The sequence below is a fragment of the Arabidopsis lyrata genome (assembly GCF_000004255.2).
Source record: "Arabidopsis lyrata subsp. lyrata unplaced genomic scaffold ARALYscaffold_1, whole genome shotgun sequence".
Taxonomy (NCBI): Eukaryota; Viridiplantae; Streptophyta; class Magnoliopsida; order Brassicales; family Brassicaceae; genus Arabidopsis; species Arabidopsis lyrata.
This window is the reverse complement of record NW_003302555.1, coordinates 14,079,766-14,097,944: the sequence shown is the minus strand read 5'-3', so window position 1 is coordinate 14,097,944 and position 18,179 is coordinate 14,079,766. Positions and strand designations below refer to the sequence as shown.

Sequence of the window (18,179 nt, the reverse complement as noted above, 5' to 3'; positions counted from 1 at the left end):
TTAACCAAAAGTCTTAAAAACTAACTCCAGGAAATGGAAGTGTTAACTGATCAAGAAGACTAACCACCGGTGTAGTAAGTACCGGGTCATAAGCAAAACCCTGCAACACCTCACCGTCTGAACCGCCTGAGCCACTGCCACCACAGCCGGAGTAAGGACACGGTGGGACCCACAGCCAGCTTTTTCTTACCATATCAAACAGCAACTGCAACGAGGTTCCTCTTAACACAATCATTACAAACTCTTGATTTCCGACACACTCGAATCCTTTTCCGCCTTCTTCAGCTGCAAACTGTGTGTAGAGCGGCTGAGGCATCCGTTCAATCTCGACCCACGTGGCGTTATCTTGTTGCAAACTCCAAAGCCTAAGGCTTTTGGGAACGTTAAGCTTGCTTTTCTCAACGGCTGCTACAAGAATAAGCCTCCCTTTGCTCTCTAACAAGCTTGGAGATCGGAGAAACCTCCTCATGGGAGCTTGAATCTTGATCCACCGGTTTCCAGTAACCTCATAGGACAAAACGCTAAAAGGACTATAGTTCATACAGTAAAACTTGCCTTGCACGTAAACCATCTTACCAGATTCCAAGCTACAAAGCCGTGGCAAAGAAGAAGTCATCGCCCAGAGGGAGAAGAATCCGCCTGCGTCAACATGGAAACTTTCCGAGGAGAGGTTTTTCACGGCGTAAGGAGATATGAGATCGTCTCCAGCGACAGTAACATCAATAGAGGTTGGTGTTACTGAGAGACCTATCGAAGGGAAAAGCCTTGGTCTTGAAATTGGTGGCAACTGACTCACGGATCCAAGAAGAGGGTTACATAAGAGAATGGTTTTAAGACCAGCTTCTTCGGAGACCCAACTCACTAACCCTCCTGATGATCCAGAAGGATAATACCCTGAAGGGATATAAGCAAAAGAGAGACGGTACCATCGGATCTCATTAGGATCAAACAAAAAGCCTTCAGCTTTACTGGAATCATCATCGTTTGTTCCTCCTCCTCTCTTGTAAATGTAGCTCTTTAGGGTTTTGTGTTTGAAGAAGAGGAAACAGTTGTGTCCAAGAGGAAGTAGTTGTAGATATGTCTCGAGGAAAGCGTTGGAGAAGAGTAGACTGTAGAATCTCTTGCAGACGCAACGTGTCCGGAAAAACGCGGGAGGTGGAAGAAAAGCGATGATGCGGTCAAGAAGTGGAGGTGGTAGCTTGCTCCAAATCCGACCGTCCATCCATTGACCGGAGCTTGAGTCTGTGGTGGTGCTTGTGGTTGTGCTACTGTTGCTGCTACTGGTAAAGGTGTAAGAGAAAGGTAAGGTTAAAGATGGGTTATTGATGAACACATTTGAATCCATTTTAGTGTTTAGGATTTGAAAAAGGAAAATATTTGGTGAAAATGGATTTAGAGTTTCGTTCTTGTGTTGGGAATATGTGAAGGGAGATTTAATGTGTAGGGTTTTTGAGGAAGGTTTTTGGTGCAAGTTATGCAAAACCCATTGTAAGAAAAGAGGCAAAGATCATATGTAAAGGTTTTGAAGAAAGAGGAGACAAAAGTGTTTGGTCTTTCTCTGTGCTTATTGCATGGGTTTTTGATATGTTCTTGGCTTCAATCGAGTAAAGTGGCATTATATATAAAGAACATTTGGTATAAAAACAAACAAAGGTAATGAATTTACACAAATAAAAAACATATATTTATTGAATAGAAAAAGAAATAGTGTTTCTTTATTATTAAAAAGGTATAGTAGTGTGAAACACCAACAAATACAAAAATATTAATTCTTTTGTATCAGAAATTAATTTTTATTTCATATAAACGCAAAAATATTTAATCTTAATTAGTATTTTTTTTTGGTTGATAGCTTAGCTTACTTACGTTTTTCTATTTGAGTGTGAACAAAAAATTTAAAAGTTAAATCAGTTGATATATGTAGTTATATTTTAAAGTGAAAAAAAACGTCTACAAAAACTACACTGGTCAAGTGGCCAAGACAAGAAAAATAGAAATTTGGATATATTATTTTGAATTTAAGTGTAATTCAAATATAGATAACGGATGTACTTTGTTATCATTCGAACCTAGAACATCAACAAGCACAACTATCCAAAAGCCTTGTTATAACCACAGTTTGGTGATAATTATTGACTAACAAATTTTTGTTTGTATATGTGTGTGGGTAAATGTGAAAATGGTGGCAGAGGAAGTGATGGATCTTAAAGTTGAGAGCTTCAGAGTTATCTTGTCAATGCCCAGCATCGAAATTATTATTTTGGAGACTACTCCAATACTTTTCACACTTGATCACATCTTCATCTTCTTTTTCGTTTTCCTCTCTAATTTGTAATATACAAACTTTTATCTTAAACTACATGCACGCTTCTCATTTTTTGATAATGGTCAGACAAATTGTACTCGTGGAGATCAACCCAAGAAATCTAGAGATTAAGATCAATTTTTTTTAAAATTTTTTTTTGTATATTATATTAAAGCAAACCATTTAAAATTACTTAATTTGTTCTCTAATCTCATAGAAGTGGAAACAAGTCATTTATTCTAAATAATTTTGTTGGAGGAGATCACATTACCTTATTCGGACCCAACACAAAATTTGACAGTATATAAGGTTTAATAGAGTCCAAAAATAAAACTTCCACCGTGGAAGAAAAAATAGAATCATATGTAACATACAAGAATGTTATTTCTAAACATGAGAAATAGATATAGACAATAACTTTCTAAGAATTGAGATGCATATTTGTAATGAGATGCAGTTTTCTCCTAAATTTATAGCAGAAATAGCTCTTATATAGTTTTATCCCCTTTTTTTGTTAAGAATAAAAAATAAATTATGTTTATACCCTTATTTGATGTTGTTTCAATTTTAGATGAAACCATCATTATATATAGTGATTAATATTTTTTTACAAATTGTAAACTCTTTCAGACTCTAAAACCACTAAGCCCAAGATCATGAACTTCTTGTTTAGGAAAAAAAAAGAAACGTATCCAATATTCGATAAAACTAGCTTTCATACAAATCTTAAATCAATTCACATCTAATTTGCAAACATCATATTTTTAGACATCGCAAAACATTTACAACTCAATTTCTTATTAATTCTTTATCCAACAAAAAAAAGTTTTTATAAATCATTGCTAGCTATAATCAAGGTTTAGAAAGAAATAAAAAGGAGTTTGGAGTTATTGAGATTAGGGTTAGAGAGACATCATGACTGAAAATAAAGAAGAAGAAAGAGTGAAGAGTAGAGTCAGATCAAAAGTCCAATCAGGGTTTCTTATTTAAGGCATTGTTTACCGTGAAAATAATATATACAAGTGAGAATATCTGAAGCTGACAAGTCGCAAAAGGGTAGTAATATTCTCTATTTGCAGTAACTCAAGAGGCTTCGCTTTTGTTTGTGTTTTGATGCTAAAGGAAGTCTCTGAAACCAAACAGTGTCTTGTTTTTATCAAATCATCTATCTTCCCATTTCCCAACTAGCTAGGTTTTATTTAACTTTTAATTACGCTTACAAGTCGTACCCATAATAAATAGTCTGATTTAATAATAAAACATAAAACTTTTATTAATGAAGGAAGTATCCATCTCTTTTTAAAATTAACAATTAAATATAATCTAATTTCTTTTTGTCGCCCACATTAACTGATTCGAAACTGCAATCCTGCCATTGTGTAGTTTTATTTACATATAAATGATTTTATAACTAGAAACTAAATACTATGGTCAGTCAATGTGATTTTACATTACTTTACACATTTTCCTTCTCATACATATATATATATATAGTCATATATGCATGCATACGTTTATATGTACGTACGTGTATGTTAATGTATTGTCTGTTCATCAAATTCTATCTAGCTCTAAAATCTATGGAAATGAGGGGGTAAAATAAATTGTAGCTATCAAATTCTAGAATTCAAAGTAAATATTAACCTTCAAGAAACCGCCACTTATGGAAAAAAGTTAAAAACTTTTTCGAACTTGGTAGTTGTGGGTTGTCTTCACTCTTCAAGCAAACCTTATTTTGTTTTTCACCTTTTGACACCTATTTTAACTTTTCACCTAGATCAGTAGTCACTCAACTGGCCTTTACTTTTACTTTAGTGGATGAAATCTAACAATGTATAAAATATAATAATGGTATACACTATTTTTTTTTTTTTTTTTTTCTAAATTGGGAGTTACCTTATAAATGAAAATGTTTTTTTTTTTAATTATAAATAAAATGATGAATCTAACATCCTCCAATTTATTTGTCATTTTTGCTCCCCAATAGAATATGTTGTTCCTCTACGCTCTACAAACCAACAATACAAAGTTTTTCGAAATAGAACCCCATTCCGAATAACTTTAAGATCCAAAATTTGGTCCCATACATTATCTGTATAATGATAGCACAAATGAAAAGAGTGAAAAATGAATTATTTATTTTGTCAAAACTATAGGCTTCAATTAAAGAAATGTGTGTAACTATAAATTTAAGACGTGTGGAATTAAATTACTTTTCATTTTATTTAACACATACAATGTTCAATCAAATAAACCGAGGTTCCATATGATATGTTAAAGGCGAGTGAGAAATTTTTGTTATTATTTAAAACATCTCGCACGGATACGATGTTGAAATATATTTTTTCTGGTTAAATATCAGTTTGAAAATGAGAAACAATCATAGATAGACACAAGTAGAGCACACAGAGAGGGTCGAGGGCATCAGATTGAATGAAAGCAGAAGCTACAAAAGCTGTCATTTGCTCAAATTTAAGAGAAAAAAGTCAAATATAGGAGTAGAATATAATGAAAAAAACTGTAAAAAAAAAGAAAGAAATGAATCATCGGAAATTGAATTAATCAATGTTGTTATGTGAAAGAGATCGACCACGTATCCATCTTTGAAACAACATGAACCTTTCCTCCGTTTTATATTATGTCGTGTGCCCTTCCCTGAAAAACTGAACTAAGTAAAACCTTCTTTTTCTTGTTTTACTTTAAATGTAACGACAATAGAGTGAGATTTTATATACAATAGGAAAGGGACTTGCTTTGATATATAGTGACAAATGTTATATTATTGGCGAGTCTTTGTGTATCTAATAACTTGTTCGTTAAGAAACCATTGCCTCAATTGAGTCAATGACTGAATAGATGAATTGGTATTATTGATGTTTAAACAATAAAGTCATATGAGTACATGAATATGAATTATGAAGATATCAGTTTGTCACAAAGATAATGTTTTGACACAAAGATCTCTGGTAGGTTGCTAATGCGCCAAGAAAGAATAAGCAAAATAGAAAATTAAAAGTTGAATTAGGAATGCTATTTAGTTGTGCCACAAAGAATCCAGAAACCCGTATTTTTTTTTTACTACACCAAAATAAAGAAAAATAGCAAGATAGGCCAAACCTTAGCTATAACAATGGCCTTTTTGAGAAGTAGTTACTAAAAATCCATGAGAAGACTGTCAATTTGTTGTTTGTATACGACCCGCAATATGACAAGGGATGCTGATCGGTTTTATGCCTTTAAACCAAACCAAACCAAACCAATAAAATGCCCTAAGTTTCGAACTTTATATGGAGCCTCTCCGTTCGATTGACAAATACAACGATCATGAATAGAGAAAACACTTTAGATTCCATTCCAATTGATCTCTTTCTGGAGATCTTCTCAAGATTGCCTACAAAGTCAGTCGGGAGATGTCGTTGCGTTTCGAAGCAATGGGTGTCATTCCTTGGCCGTCAAGATTTCATCGAGTTGTTCCTGACCAGGTCCTCGACTCGTCCACGTCTCTTATTCGCCCTCAAACCAAGCGGAGGCGGTGGTGAGTGGTTCCTCTACTCGTCGCCTCAGACTCAGAATCCATATGAGAAGTCAATTGTAGTAGCCGCCGATTTTCATACCAAGTTCCCTAGAAGCCAAAGTAATTGTATATATATATATATATGCCTCTGGTTTGTTCTGTTTTCCTGCTGTGTGGATCTCAAAAGACAAGGGTGAGGATGCGTCACCTGTGATATGTAACCCTAGCACCGGACACTGTGCGATCTTACCTAAACTGAAAACGGATATGCAGACAAGAAGCTATTTAGGGTTTGATCCGATTGACAAGCAATTCAAGGTGTTGATCATGATGGGTATATTTAATAGTGAAAGGGTCCATCGTATTCTGACATTAGGAACTGGAAAAATGACGTGGAGGAATATCCAATGCCCTTTTACTGAGTATCCTTTGCTTAAAGGGATATGCATCAATGGGGTTTTGTATTACTTAGCTCAATATATCGATGAACGAAATCATATATGTTATATGATAGTTTGCCTTGATGTTAGGTCCGAGAAATTCAAGTTCGTAGACGCAATCTGCTTGTTTCATCAATTGATAAACTATAAGGGGAAATTAGGTGGGATTAATTTGAACTACAATAATGGATTTCCCCTTAATATGTGGGTTCTAGAAGATGTCGAGAAACAAGAATGGTCGAAATATGTATACTCTTTGTGTGCTGAGAGTAAAGTCGTTAAGGTTAACCCCAAGCTTTCTGTTGTTGGGATGACTGCTACAGGTGATATAGTTTTGTCGGGGAAGTTTATATCTAATCCATTTTATGTTTTTTACTTCAATCCCGAAAGGAACACTCTCCTAAGTGTTGAAATCAAAGGTCTTGATTATCTTGGTAGAGTTTCCGTCTTTGTAGACCATGTAGAGGATCTTAATGTTTACGATACAAAGCAACTCAATTCAAGCATCTATGCCCACCTGCAACAAGATCGTGGTATGTTTGAGAGCAGTAACAAATTTGATGCTCTGTGTCTTTCAGATGATGATTAATTTACTGGTTTCAAAACCTGATTGCTTCCCAAATGAGCTACAAGCTCTTTACTTGATACAAGTTGTATTCTCTCTTTGTAAACATCAACTAATTATCTAATAAGTTCTTAATAATTTTTTTTATTTAATTCAATGCCACGGCTGAAGTTGTGTTCATAGAATTCTCTATGAGACGTGCACTTATATCTTTTTCCCGTGACAAATAGAGATATGATCAATCAAAGTCGAATATTTTTCGATCACTACTAAAAAAAATTAAATTCTTATATCTTTAGATGGTTAAAGCCCATGTTTCTTGGGCTTTAGGTTAGCGCCAACCATGAACTTCACAAGATTCTTCCACATATAAATTCAAGAGTCTCTGCCATTTGTGATTTCTCTCCGTCGGATAAGCAAATACAACTACAATGAACAGAGGAGGATACTCAGATTCCATCCCTAATGATCTCATTCTTGAGATACTCTCCAGATTGCCTGCAAAGTCAACGGGGAGGTTTCGCTGTGTGTCGAAGCTATGGGGGTCCATGCTTTGCCGTCCATATTTCACCAAATTGTTCTTGACCAGGTCCTCGGCTCGTCCACGTCTCTTAATCAGGATCTACCAAGACGGTGACCAGTTTTTTTTTCTCGTGTCCTCAGCCTCAGAACCCATATGATAACTCTTCTATTGTTGTAGCGGCCGATTTTCATATGAAGTTCGGTAGAGACTCAAGCTACGAAGGTTGTAGATATGCCTCTGGTCTACTCTATTTCATGAGTATGCATTTCTCAAGTGAGGATAAGGATGGAAAGCGTGTGATATGTAACCCTATCACGAGAAAGTTTGAGATCTTACCTAAACCGAGACGATTAACGCACAGAAGCTATGATGAGTTGTTAGGGTTTGATCCGATTGGTAATGAATGGAAGGTATTGTCCATGAACAATTTAGCTAAAGATTATGAAAAGGCTCATTATATTCTGACATTAGGAACTGAAAAAGTGAGATGGAGATGGAGAGAGATCCAACGTCCCTTCAACCATGATCTTCAGGGTGCAGGGATATGCATTAGTGGGGTTTTGTATTACCTAGCTTACGAAAGTGATGATTGGATATATGTTATAGGTTGCTTTGATGTTCGAACCGAGACATTCAAGTCTCTAAATCTGAACTGCTCATATGGATGGTCTTCTACATTGATAAACTATAAGGGTAAATTAGGTGTGATTAATTTGAGGCATGCCAATGATGTTATATTTCCCCTTCAGTTAAGTATGACGGTTCTAGAGGATTTCGAGAAACAGGAATGGTCAACATATGTCTACACTTTGATGGCTGAGAATATAGTCGTTAAGGAGAAACACTATGTTTCCGTTGTTGGGGTGACTGCTACAGGTGAAATTGTTTTGGTGAATAAGAATGCATGCAAACCGTTTTATGTGTTCTACTTTAAGCCGGAAAGTAACACTCTTCTGAGTGTTGAAATCCAAGGTGTTGGAGAAGACCACAAATGGTTCAACTTTCATACAGTTTGCGCCTTTGTAGACCATGTAGAGGATCTTCAGTTTAATATTGTGAAGACACCAGAACAGAAGCGTACGTAAACCCATGAGCACATCAACATCATCCAGAAAAGATCATCAAGGGAGGACCGTTGCTCACCCGCAATAAGATAGTACTGGTACCTTTAATGCGCTGTGTCTTTTAGATGATGATGAACTTTCAGGTGACAAAACCTGATTGCTTCCCTTGCTCCCTCTCAAGTCAGTTGTATTTTGTTCTATAGTTTATACATAGAGTATTAGATATTTTGGCTGTGAGTGATTTTTCATCTACATGTCTAGTTGTGGGTTCTATCATTTTGGACCCCTAATTGTGTTGCAGGATACGTGAAAGCAAAACTATAGTTAGATCCCACGTCAACTGTTTTTTCGTTAAAACTCATATTTTTTATCGTAATGATAACTAATGTTTAGGGTTCTTTTAAAACCTTTGTAGTTTTTGTGTGTTTAACTACTACACAAGTTGGGATTTTAAATTCAGATCACCAGCAAATTAATGACATCTGCATCTTCGTAATTGTTGTATGACATCTCCTGAACAAAGAAGAAGAAGCAAATTGAGACCTAAAGATAAATGAAACAAATAGAAAACAGAGCAAACAGAAAACGTAAATGCATTATCTTGAGAGAATGCAGATTCATAGACTCTTACTTAAGTGAGAGAGATCCCATACAACTATGAAAGAATCAATGGTGACCAATAAAACTTGCTGTAAAAAAATAAAAAATAAAAAAAAAATAAAAAAATAAAACTTGCTGTAACAACTTACTCTTCTCTACTCTGCTTCTTTGTTTCTTGTTGCATGCATTTACATTTAATTTGAACTCTGCTAAAGATGAAAGGTAACACTTTGATTAGCGACTGTGTATGTAAGAATACAACTAATGGGCCACTCGTATCGGCCCATATAAACCAACCACTACAAGTATTTGCCCTAAAAGAATTTATCAAAACCTTGTTCCTCACTCTTCGTCGCTCCATCTTTCTTTCCTTTGTCCTCTCTGGCGGCGTTTCAGATTCGACAATAAGCTAGGTCTGTATATTGAATTTGATTTTGTTTGGGTCTAAAGAAGAAGAACTCTTGAATGATGGAGAAGCCTATGAAGGAGGAGGCTGCGGCTGTAACATCGGTCTTTTGGGACATTAAGAGGTGTCCGGTTCCCCTGGCTGCAGAGCCGGCCCAAAGGTCAGGCCATGAAGCATTTGCTTGCGGCCTTACATAATATATATAAATTTCGGCCCCATTTTTATGAAAGTTCCTTTAGTCTAGTGGCACTGACCATTCCTTGTGTGAGTTAATCGAGTCTCCCTAGTAGTAATAATTTTTTTTTTCTTTTCAATTTTGTTAATTGATTATTTTTTTGTGAATTTAAAAAGCAGCCCATTTTTTTCTTTGCTTGTGGCTTTCAAAAACATAGAGCCGACTCTGCCTGGCTGTGATGCTCGTCTGGTTGGTCGTGTATTAAACGGGCGTTGAAGAATAAAGGCTACTCTGGTCCTCTCACCATCACCGTCGTTGGTATACTATCAGAAGTCCCTGATGACGCCCTGCGAGCGGTCTCCTCCACTGGAATCGTTCTTAATCACGTCGCCACGGGTAATTGATATCTTCTCATCCTTACTTATGCCTTTATAGATATTTTTCTTGAATCTCAAGTCTTTTATTGTTTGTGAAACAAATTACTTACACGTTGCCAATGCTATTTGTGAATGGGCCGAGAGATATCCACCTCCAGCTAATTTAATGGTCATATCCGATAACAAAAATCCTCCTGCTCCTCTTGTCTTCTTTTCTGAGGATGGATATAACATTATTGAGCCGTTTCCATTTGCTGAACTAGAAGGTGAGTGTTTGTCCTACTCTCTCACATTGTCTTGCTGAAATAAGTTGCTACACTAGCTATGTTTTATTTTAATGGATTCAGGGGTACTTGAGGAGGATAAGTGTAGTGCAACGGGTGAATCTGCCTCATGGGTTTGCTCCATATGCGAATATCTTCCTGGCCAAGGCTTTGAAAAATTCATCAACCATCTCTCTAGTCAAAAACATGCACGAAATGTAATCAAGCGGACAGACTTGTTATATTAATACAGATGCAATAATTTTTGTTTGCCTAAATTTTTTTTGGTAAGTTTTGTTTGCCTAAATTTGACCTCAAGTCTAATTTTATTTCCTTTTTATTTATTTTTTATTTATATAAACATATATTATAACTTATAAGCATTTCAATATCATAAAATTCTGTCATATATTATATAATATTTAAATAGAAACCGCAAATCTATAAGTCTAATTTTATGAATGACATAAATATAATTTTATTTGTTTAATAAAGATCATTAAATTATTTAAAATTTAATTTATAAATTTATTTATAGACTAAAAAGTTGTGTTATTGCATGATATTTATATACAATTAGTCTAATTTAAAATATTTTAACATATTTACAAAATTTAGTTTTGACATCTCGGGATTTAATATAAAAAAGTTGAGTTTTTTTTTTAAATCGTTCTATCAAAAAATTAAATAGTATAAGATTTTACTCGTGCATAGCACGCAAGTTCTTAGCTAGTTTTAAATAGAACTAGGTTAATACACTTTAATAAATTAACAAACTTTGATTTTTGAATATATAAATATTTTTTTTTATTATTAAATAGATTTTTTTCCATAGAATAGAAACTTGAGACTTCCTTTCTTTTTTTTTTCTTTTTTTTTTGGCCAACAGAAATTTCCTTTTTTTTCGTTGAATATCTTTAATTTATTTTTACTTTTTGGGCAAAACCTTTCGTTGAATATATATACGAAGAAATTGATATACTTGTATATTTCCATCGTGGCGATTAACTTTGTGAAAGAATCCAATCCTAGACGGCAGCGATTGATGAAACCATCGTCGTGATGGATCTGTTGTGACGTTGGTAGGAAGAGGAAGAAACTCACGAGTGAAGGAAACTCGAAGAGATCGTAACCATCATCCATCGTTAACCATCGTTGCTCACCGAAGTCAAGCTTTTGTCATCACCGTTCATCTCTATTTCATTGGGTAAGAATCCAATCCTGGGCGGCGGCGATTGAAGAAACCATAGTCGTGATGGATCTTGTAAGGCAAGAAATTCTGAAGAAACGGAAGATTCTTGCTGAGGCATCTGGTGGGAAGAAGTTTTACAAGCGATCGGAGATTGAGCAGAAGAAAATCCAGAAGCTTCGAGAGGAGGAACGACGCGAGAAGGAGGTTAAGTCCCAGCGCAGAGCCGAGGCCGCATCAGGTAAGGCTTCTTGCAAATCATCCGTCTCCAAAGCGGCAGCTATGGCTGATTCCAAAACCCTAACCGAAGAGAAGATCATCGAAAACCTCATAGTTCTCACGAAGCAGGAAGTGATTCGCCGCTTGAGATTCCTCAAGCAGCCGGTGACTCTCTTCGGAGAAGATGATCATGTGCGGCTCGATCGACTCATGTATGTGTTGAAGGAAGGATTATTCGAGGAGGTGGATAGCGACATGACTCAAGGAGAGACGAACGATTTCTTGTGTGACATCGCTGAGCTCAAGAAGCGGCAGAAGAGTAGTGGTGTAATGAATGATAGGAAGAGGAAGATTAGAGATGAAACGAGTGATGATGATGATGAACTCAGTGGTGCTGATAAGGAGAATTTGAAGCGTTTAAAAGAAGCTAATTTCGAGGATTTATGCGACGAGGACAAGATTCTTGTGTTCTGCAAGAAGTTATTGCTTGAATGGAAGCAGGAACTTGATGCTATGGAAAACACTGAGAGGAGAACTGCTATAGGGAAACAGATGCTAGCCATTTTTAACCAGTGTGCTAGGTATCTAACTCCTCTCTTCCACTTATGCCGGAACAAGGTAAACAAAATAAATCTAATTTTCTTTTAGTTCCATATAGATGAAGAGAAATAGGCTGGAATGTTCCGTGCAAAGCAAGCAAATTTCTCTCTTTGTGTCTTATTAGGGTTCCATACTTTATGTTTCTGTTATGGCTTACATTTACAAATTTTTGCAGTGTTTACCAGCTGACATTCGTCAAGGTTTAATGGTGATGGTTAACTGCTGCATAAAGCGAGACTACCTCGATGCAATGGCTCAATTCATCAAACTAGCCATAGGGAATGCACCATGGCCCATCGGTGTGACTATGGTTGGTATTCACGAACGTTCTGCCCGAGAGAAGATTTCTACCAGCAGTAGTGTTGCTCACATCATGAACAACGAAACCACTCGCAAGTATCTTCAGTCAGTTAAAAGATTGATGACTTTTTGTCAACGACGCTATCCAGCTATGCCTTCTAAATCCGTTGAGTTCAATAGCTTAGCCAACGGAAGTGATTTACAGTCGTTGCTCGCTGGAGAGAGATTCTGTGGTGCTGATCGCCAACGAGTCTCCGAGGATAGACTCCGAATCATGCCTTCTCTCAACGAAATCTAGCTAGTGTTACAGTTTTTTTCTTGTTTCAGTTTTTCTAAGATAATGATTAAACCATGTATCTTCTTTGTAACTTGACCAAACTATATTGATTAAACGATCTTTCAAACCATGTATCACTTCTTTTATACAAATACAAAATTGATAAACTATAAAGGTAAATTAGGTGGGATTAATTTGGAGTATAATCATGCATGGTAGTGTATTTTCTGTTGAGTTGCGTGTTTGAGTTCTAGAGAATGTCGAGAAACATAAATGGTCAGAAACATGTCTACTCTTTGCCGGAGACGATTGTCTTGCAGTGTCACTACAATATTTGCGTTGTTGGCATGACTGCTACAAGTGAAATTGTTTTGTCAGAGTACAATACATCTATATCAAAACCGTTTTATGTTTTCTACTTCAATCCCGAAAGAAACACAATCCAAAGTGTTAAAATCCAAGGTTTTTAATCGTAGAGTTTATGCCTTTGTAGACTATGTAGAGGATTTTAGTTTTTACGATGCAATGCAACTCAATTCAAGCCCTTTACAACAAGGCCAAAATATCGTTACCAAGAGGCCGAAACCAAAACAGTGGCGGCATACATCTCGTGACCTCTCCAAGTCTGCTCCGTCTGTGAGAACAAGAAACAGAACAAAGTACAAATTCTTACCTAACATGCTCTATCACTCTTTTGGCTTAGCTATTTTATTTTTTGTTGCATTTTGTTTGTTTTCGTTATTTTTAGTTATATCATTCGGTTGGCCTGGCTATTTTTGTTACATATGTGGACATTAGATAAAGACGCCTAATTAGTAGTCTGATTATTCATTTGTTATGAATTATGATTACAATATATTTCCTTGAAAAAATTTCTTGATTAATCATGGAAAATATTAAGAAACTGATCCTTAAATAACGAAACAAAAGACAAGATTCATGGAGTTTTGAAGTAGGACAAGCTTCTGACATACCTTGCAATTGGATCATATTTGTACACCATAAAGGTGATATTCTCTATAATAATCTCTTTGTCCATAAGTCTTGAGCAAATGGTTCACATCCATTAACAAAGATATTTGTACACCATATTTGTCTTCACATTTCCCACTGAGGACTTTCCTTGGTACATACTTGGGTCTAAATCGTTTGATTGGTGAAAGCTCATTGAGAAGCTTATTGAACTATAGTTGATCCCACATCAACTGTTTTTTCCGTTAAAACTCATCTTTTTATCGTAATGATAACTAATGTTTAAGGTTCTTTTAAAACCTCTGTAGTTTTTGTGTGTTTAACTACTACACAAGTTGAGATTTTAAATTCAGATCACCGGCAAATTAATGCAGCATCTGCATTGTAATTGTTGTATGACATCTCCTGAACAAATAAGAAGAAACAAATTGAGACCTAAAGATAAATGAAACAAATAGAAAACAGAGCAAACAGAAAACGTAAATGCATTATCTTGAAAGAATGCAGATTCATAGACTCTTACTTAAGTGAGAGATCCCATACAACTATGAAAGAATCAAGAATGAGTGAATGACCAATAAAACTTGCTGGAACAACTTATTCTTAGCTCAACTAATGGGCCACGTGTATTGGCCAATATAAATCAACCACTACAAGTATTTGCCCTAAAAGAATATATCAAAACCTTGTTCCTCACTCTTCGTCGCTCCATCTTTCTCTCCTTTGTCTTCTCTGGCGGCGTTTCAGATTCGACAATAAGCTAGGTCTGTATATTTTGCTTTTAACTGAGTCAATCTATCTCTCCGAATATTGAATTTGATTTGTTTAGGTCTAAATTAAAGTAGAAGAAGTCTTGAATGATGAAGAAGCCTACGAAGGAGGAGGCTGCGGCTGTAACATCGGTCTTTTGGGACATCAAGAGGTGTCCCGTTCCCACTGGCTGTGATGCTCGTCTGGTTGGTCCGTGTATTAAACGGGCGTTGAAGAACAATGGCTACTTTGGTCCTCTCACCATCAGCGTCGTTGGTATACTATCAGAAGTCCCTGATGACGTCCTGCGACTGGTCTCTTCCACTGGAATCGTTCTTAATCACGTCGCCACGGGTAATTGATATCTTCTCATCCTTACTTATGCTTTATAGATATCCTTGAATCTCAAGTCTTTTATTGTTTCTGAAACAGATTACTTACACGTTGCCGATGCTATTTGTGAATGGGCCGAGAGATATCCACCTCCAGCTAATTTAATGGTCATATCCGATAACAAAGATCCTCCTTCTCTTCTTAGAATCTTAGAAAAGGATGGATACAACATTCTTGAGCCGTTTCAATTTTCTGAACTAGAAGGTGAGTGTTTGTCCTCCTCTCTCACATTGTTCTTGCTGAAATAAGTTGTTGAGCTAGCTTTGTTTTATTTTAATGATTCAGGGGCACTTGAGGAGGATAAGTGCAGTGAAACGGGTGACTCTGCCTCATGGGTTTGCTCCATATGCGAATATCTTCCTGGCCAAGGCTTTGAAAAATTCACCAACCATCTCTCTAGTCAAAAACATGCACAAAAGGTAATCAAGCGGACGGACTTGTTATATCAATACATTTTTGTCCTTGTCTAACTATTTGAGTCAACAAAACCTCTTACCACAACTAGTTTCCCTTTCTCATTTAGTTTTAATTTGTTTGCCTAAATTTGACCCCATGTTTCCATTGGTTGTACATTTTGATTTGGTTTTCAAGCAGTTGTTGACGTTGTTGCCTGTCAATCAACAAGATCAGCATCCTGATTTTACAAAATATAAACAAGACTTGCAGCACCAAGTGATTTGTGACTCCCCTTGATTCTCATCACAAGGATGCTACTACATGGTAAGGACAGTTTTAATATCTGATAACTTTGAGATTTCTATTTCTTAGAATTTTGCGGTTTTCTTAATGAAAACTACAACATAATAGAACAAGTGCACGAATAGGGAGAAGAGACGGAGAAAGATACATTGTGCCTTTGTTTCAAACTCTTCAGAGTTTCTTTCAGTTTACGCCGCACTTACCATTTGTGTTTAGTCCCATAGCTCTCAATCTTAACTCCCTCATTCGAAACTCTGCACGTACCCTTTGATATTTAAACAATACATAAAGTTTTCGTTTACAATCTTAAGCAATCTATATAAAAGTAATATGAATATATTTTGAAACAATCATAACAGTGTAAGAATCTACACCAATATAGAAAAATTTGAGACAACTCAACAAACACTCAAATCTTGATACAAATGAAAATTTGAAAAGTTTTGCTTCATTTTGTTTTTTTAAACATTTTGAAGAAACTCATAGCTCTATTTAACTACACTTTCTTTCCCTCACATTCTCCAATGTTCCTTTGTAAGAAAGACAAAGATTATTAACTCACAAAACAATAACTGGAAAGCAGAGGAAAAAGAAAAGAAAACAGGTCCAATTTCAAGCAGTTTTGGCTTTGCTGTGTTTTTTATTTTATTTTATTGTTTCAAATCTTTTCTAAGATAATGATTTGAACCACGTTATGTTATGATTAAACGATTATTAGAGCATCTCCAATGGTAGACATCCATAAAGTGTCTCACCAATATAATATTAATATTTTTATGTTTATTTTATTTAGAGAAACTCACACTAAAATTCTACTTCCATTGGTGAGATATCTCTATGGATGTCTCATCAATATAATATTTATATTTTTATATTAAATTTATTTTCTAATAATATTTTTAAACATATCAAATTATATCTTAAATACAGTCATTCAAATAAAATAATTATATTTTCTATAGAAGTAAATAATATAATGAATATTGATAATTTTAAAAACATTAATTAATAGTACTATTCATTATAAATAATATATTAAAGAGACTATTATTTTTAAAACCACAATTAAACATAAATTGAATTTTAAACAACATATAAAACCATAATAAAGATATATAAATTAAACACAAAATTACATATAAAACCATGATAACATAAATTAAAATACAAATAAAAACATACAAAACCAAAATAGATAATATATGTTTTACTTTTCACTTGATGATGCGCCAAACTTTTGCTATATATGCTCAACTAAGTCGGCTTTTAGTTGTTGGTGTATATCTCTATCACGAACTCGAATTCGATTGCCGAGAATGTTGCCCAAATTAGTAGGCATAGTTGTAGAATATGTAAAATCTACTTGTGCAATCTCATTTTCTTCTCTTTGATGGAATTGGGAGACATTATATTGAGTGTTTGTCTCGTTCATCTTCGACTATCATATTGCACAATATGATGCAAGCTCTTATTATCTTTCATTTTTTTCTCTTATCCCAAAAAGAGCTGGATTTTTAATAATTGCAAATCGCGCCTGTAACACTCCAAATGCACGCTCAACATCTTTTAATTATATTGGACATTTTGTAAATAATGACAAAAGATAGCACATTATTTATCAAAATATTGACAAAATATCAGATAATTCATCTCAGATTTATTTTCTAATATATAGTATTTATTAACTAAAAATATTAATTTATATTTATATTAACCTTAACTAATATCAATTAAAAATAATAATAATAAAAATTTAAAATTTTGTATAATGGAGCTTGATATATAGATAATTTTATTTTATGAATTGTAGAAAAATAAAAAATAAAAAATAAAAACTTATAAACTATTTAATTGATATTATTAATCTTAGAGCAATTGAATTTAAAAATAAATAGCTCAACCAATCTAGAAGTGACATGTGTATGAAAAAGAGAGTTTCTCACAATGTCTCAAATGAGAAACGTGTCTCAAAATGTCTCACCTTTTTTGATTAAAAAATTAATTTTTATTTATTTTTGATTTATTTTTATTATGCATGTCTCATGGAGACACTACCATTGAAAGTGCTCTTAACTTACAAAAGAACATTCTTTGTAACTCGAGGGTTATGTTATGATTAAACGATTTTTGTGCTTTCTCTTTAAATAATGATGATTAAAGGATGGCGTTTAATAACCCTGACAACGTAACCTTTCTCTCCCTCACCTTCAACAACTTCTCAGATTCCTTAATCTTTTGCTATAACTAAAATGCAAAAGTTGGGGCAAAATGAATAATTGAAATGCAAATGCAAAACATAGAATCAAACGCAAACGTGATTTTGCTAATGCGGTGAAACCAAAAATTTATATATTAAAGGGATCAAAGACAATTTTTTTCATTCAGGCCGGTATTTTTGTTTTATTAAATAAATTATCATATCAATTTTTTTTCTTCTACACAGCTAAAATAAAATTATATGAAGATTAGAAATTATTTTCAAATTTTATTGTGAAAAATATATTAATATTTAAATTTAAATTTTTTTGGAATGTGTAAGTATTTTATA

The 18,179-nt window shown here is 34.5% G+C and overlaps 3 protein-coding genes and 2 pseudogenes across 3 annotated transcripts; 4 read left to right on the top strand and 1 right to left on the bottom strand.

Annotated features, from left to right (window-relative positions):
• Window positions 1-10: 10 nt before the first annotated feature.
• Window positions 11-1,592, bottom strand: LOC9329730 (protein UNUSUAL FLORAL ORGANS). Its single transcript, XM_002890872.2, has one exon. It carries the CDS (start codon window positions 1,343-1,345, stop codon window positions 14-16), a length of 1,332 nt encoding a protein of 443 aa, XP_002890918.1. The 5' UTR covers window positions 1,346-1,592; the 3' UTR covers window positions 11-13.
• Window positions 1,593-5,572: 3,980 nt separating this feature from the next.
• On the top strand, window positions 5,573-6,963 carry LOC9329729 (annotated as a pseudogene).
• A 102-nt stretch (window positions 6,964-7,065) lies between these two features.
• On the top strand, window positions 7,066-8,836 carry LOC9329728 (annotated as a pseudogene).
• Window positions 8,837-10,895: 2,059 nt separating this feature from the next.
• LOC9329726 (pre-mRNA-splicing factor 18) lies at window positions 10,896-12,943 on the top strand. The gene is made up of 2 exons (XM_021010630.1): window positions 10,896-12,258; window positions 12,416-12,943. Exons 1-2 carry the CDS (start codon window positions 11,488-11,490, stop codon window positions 12,836-12,838), a joined length of 1,194 nt encoding a protein of 397 aa, XP_020866289.1. The 5' UTR covers window positions 10,896-11,487; the 3' UTR covers window positions 12,839-12,943.
• Window positions 12,944-14,608: 1,665 nt separating this feature from the next.
• LOC9329724 lies at window positions 14,609-15,896 on the top strand. The gene is made up of 4 exons (XM_002893617.2): window positions 14,609-14,893; window positions 14,972-15,136; window positions 15,218-15,351; window positions 15,527-15,896. Exons 1-4 carry the CDS (start codon window positions 14,647-14,649, stop codon window positions 15,623-15,625), a joined length of 645 nt encoding a protein of 214 aa, XP_002893663.2. The 5' UTR covers window positions 14,609-14,646; the 3' UTR covers window positions 15,626-15,896.
• Window positions 15,897-18,179: the final 2,283 nt, after the last annotated feature.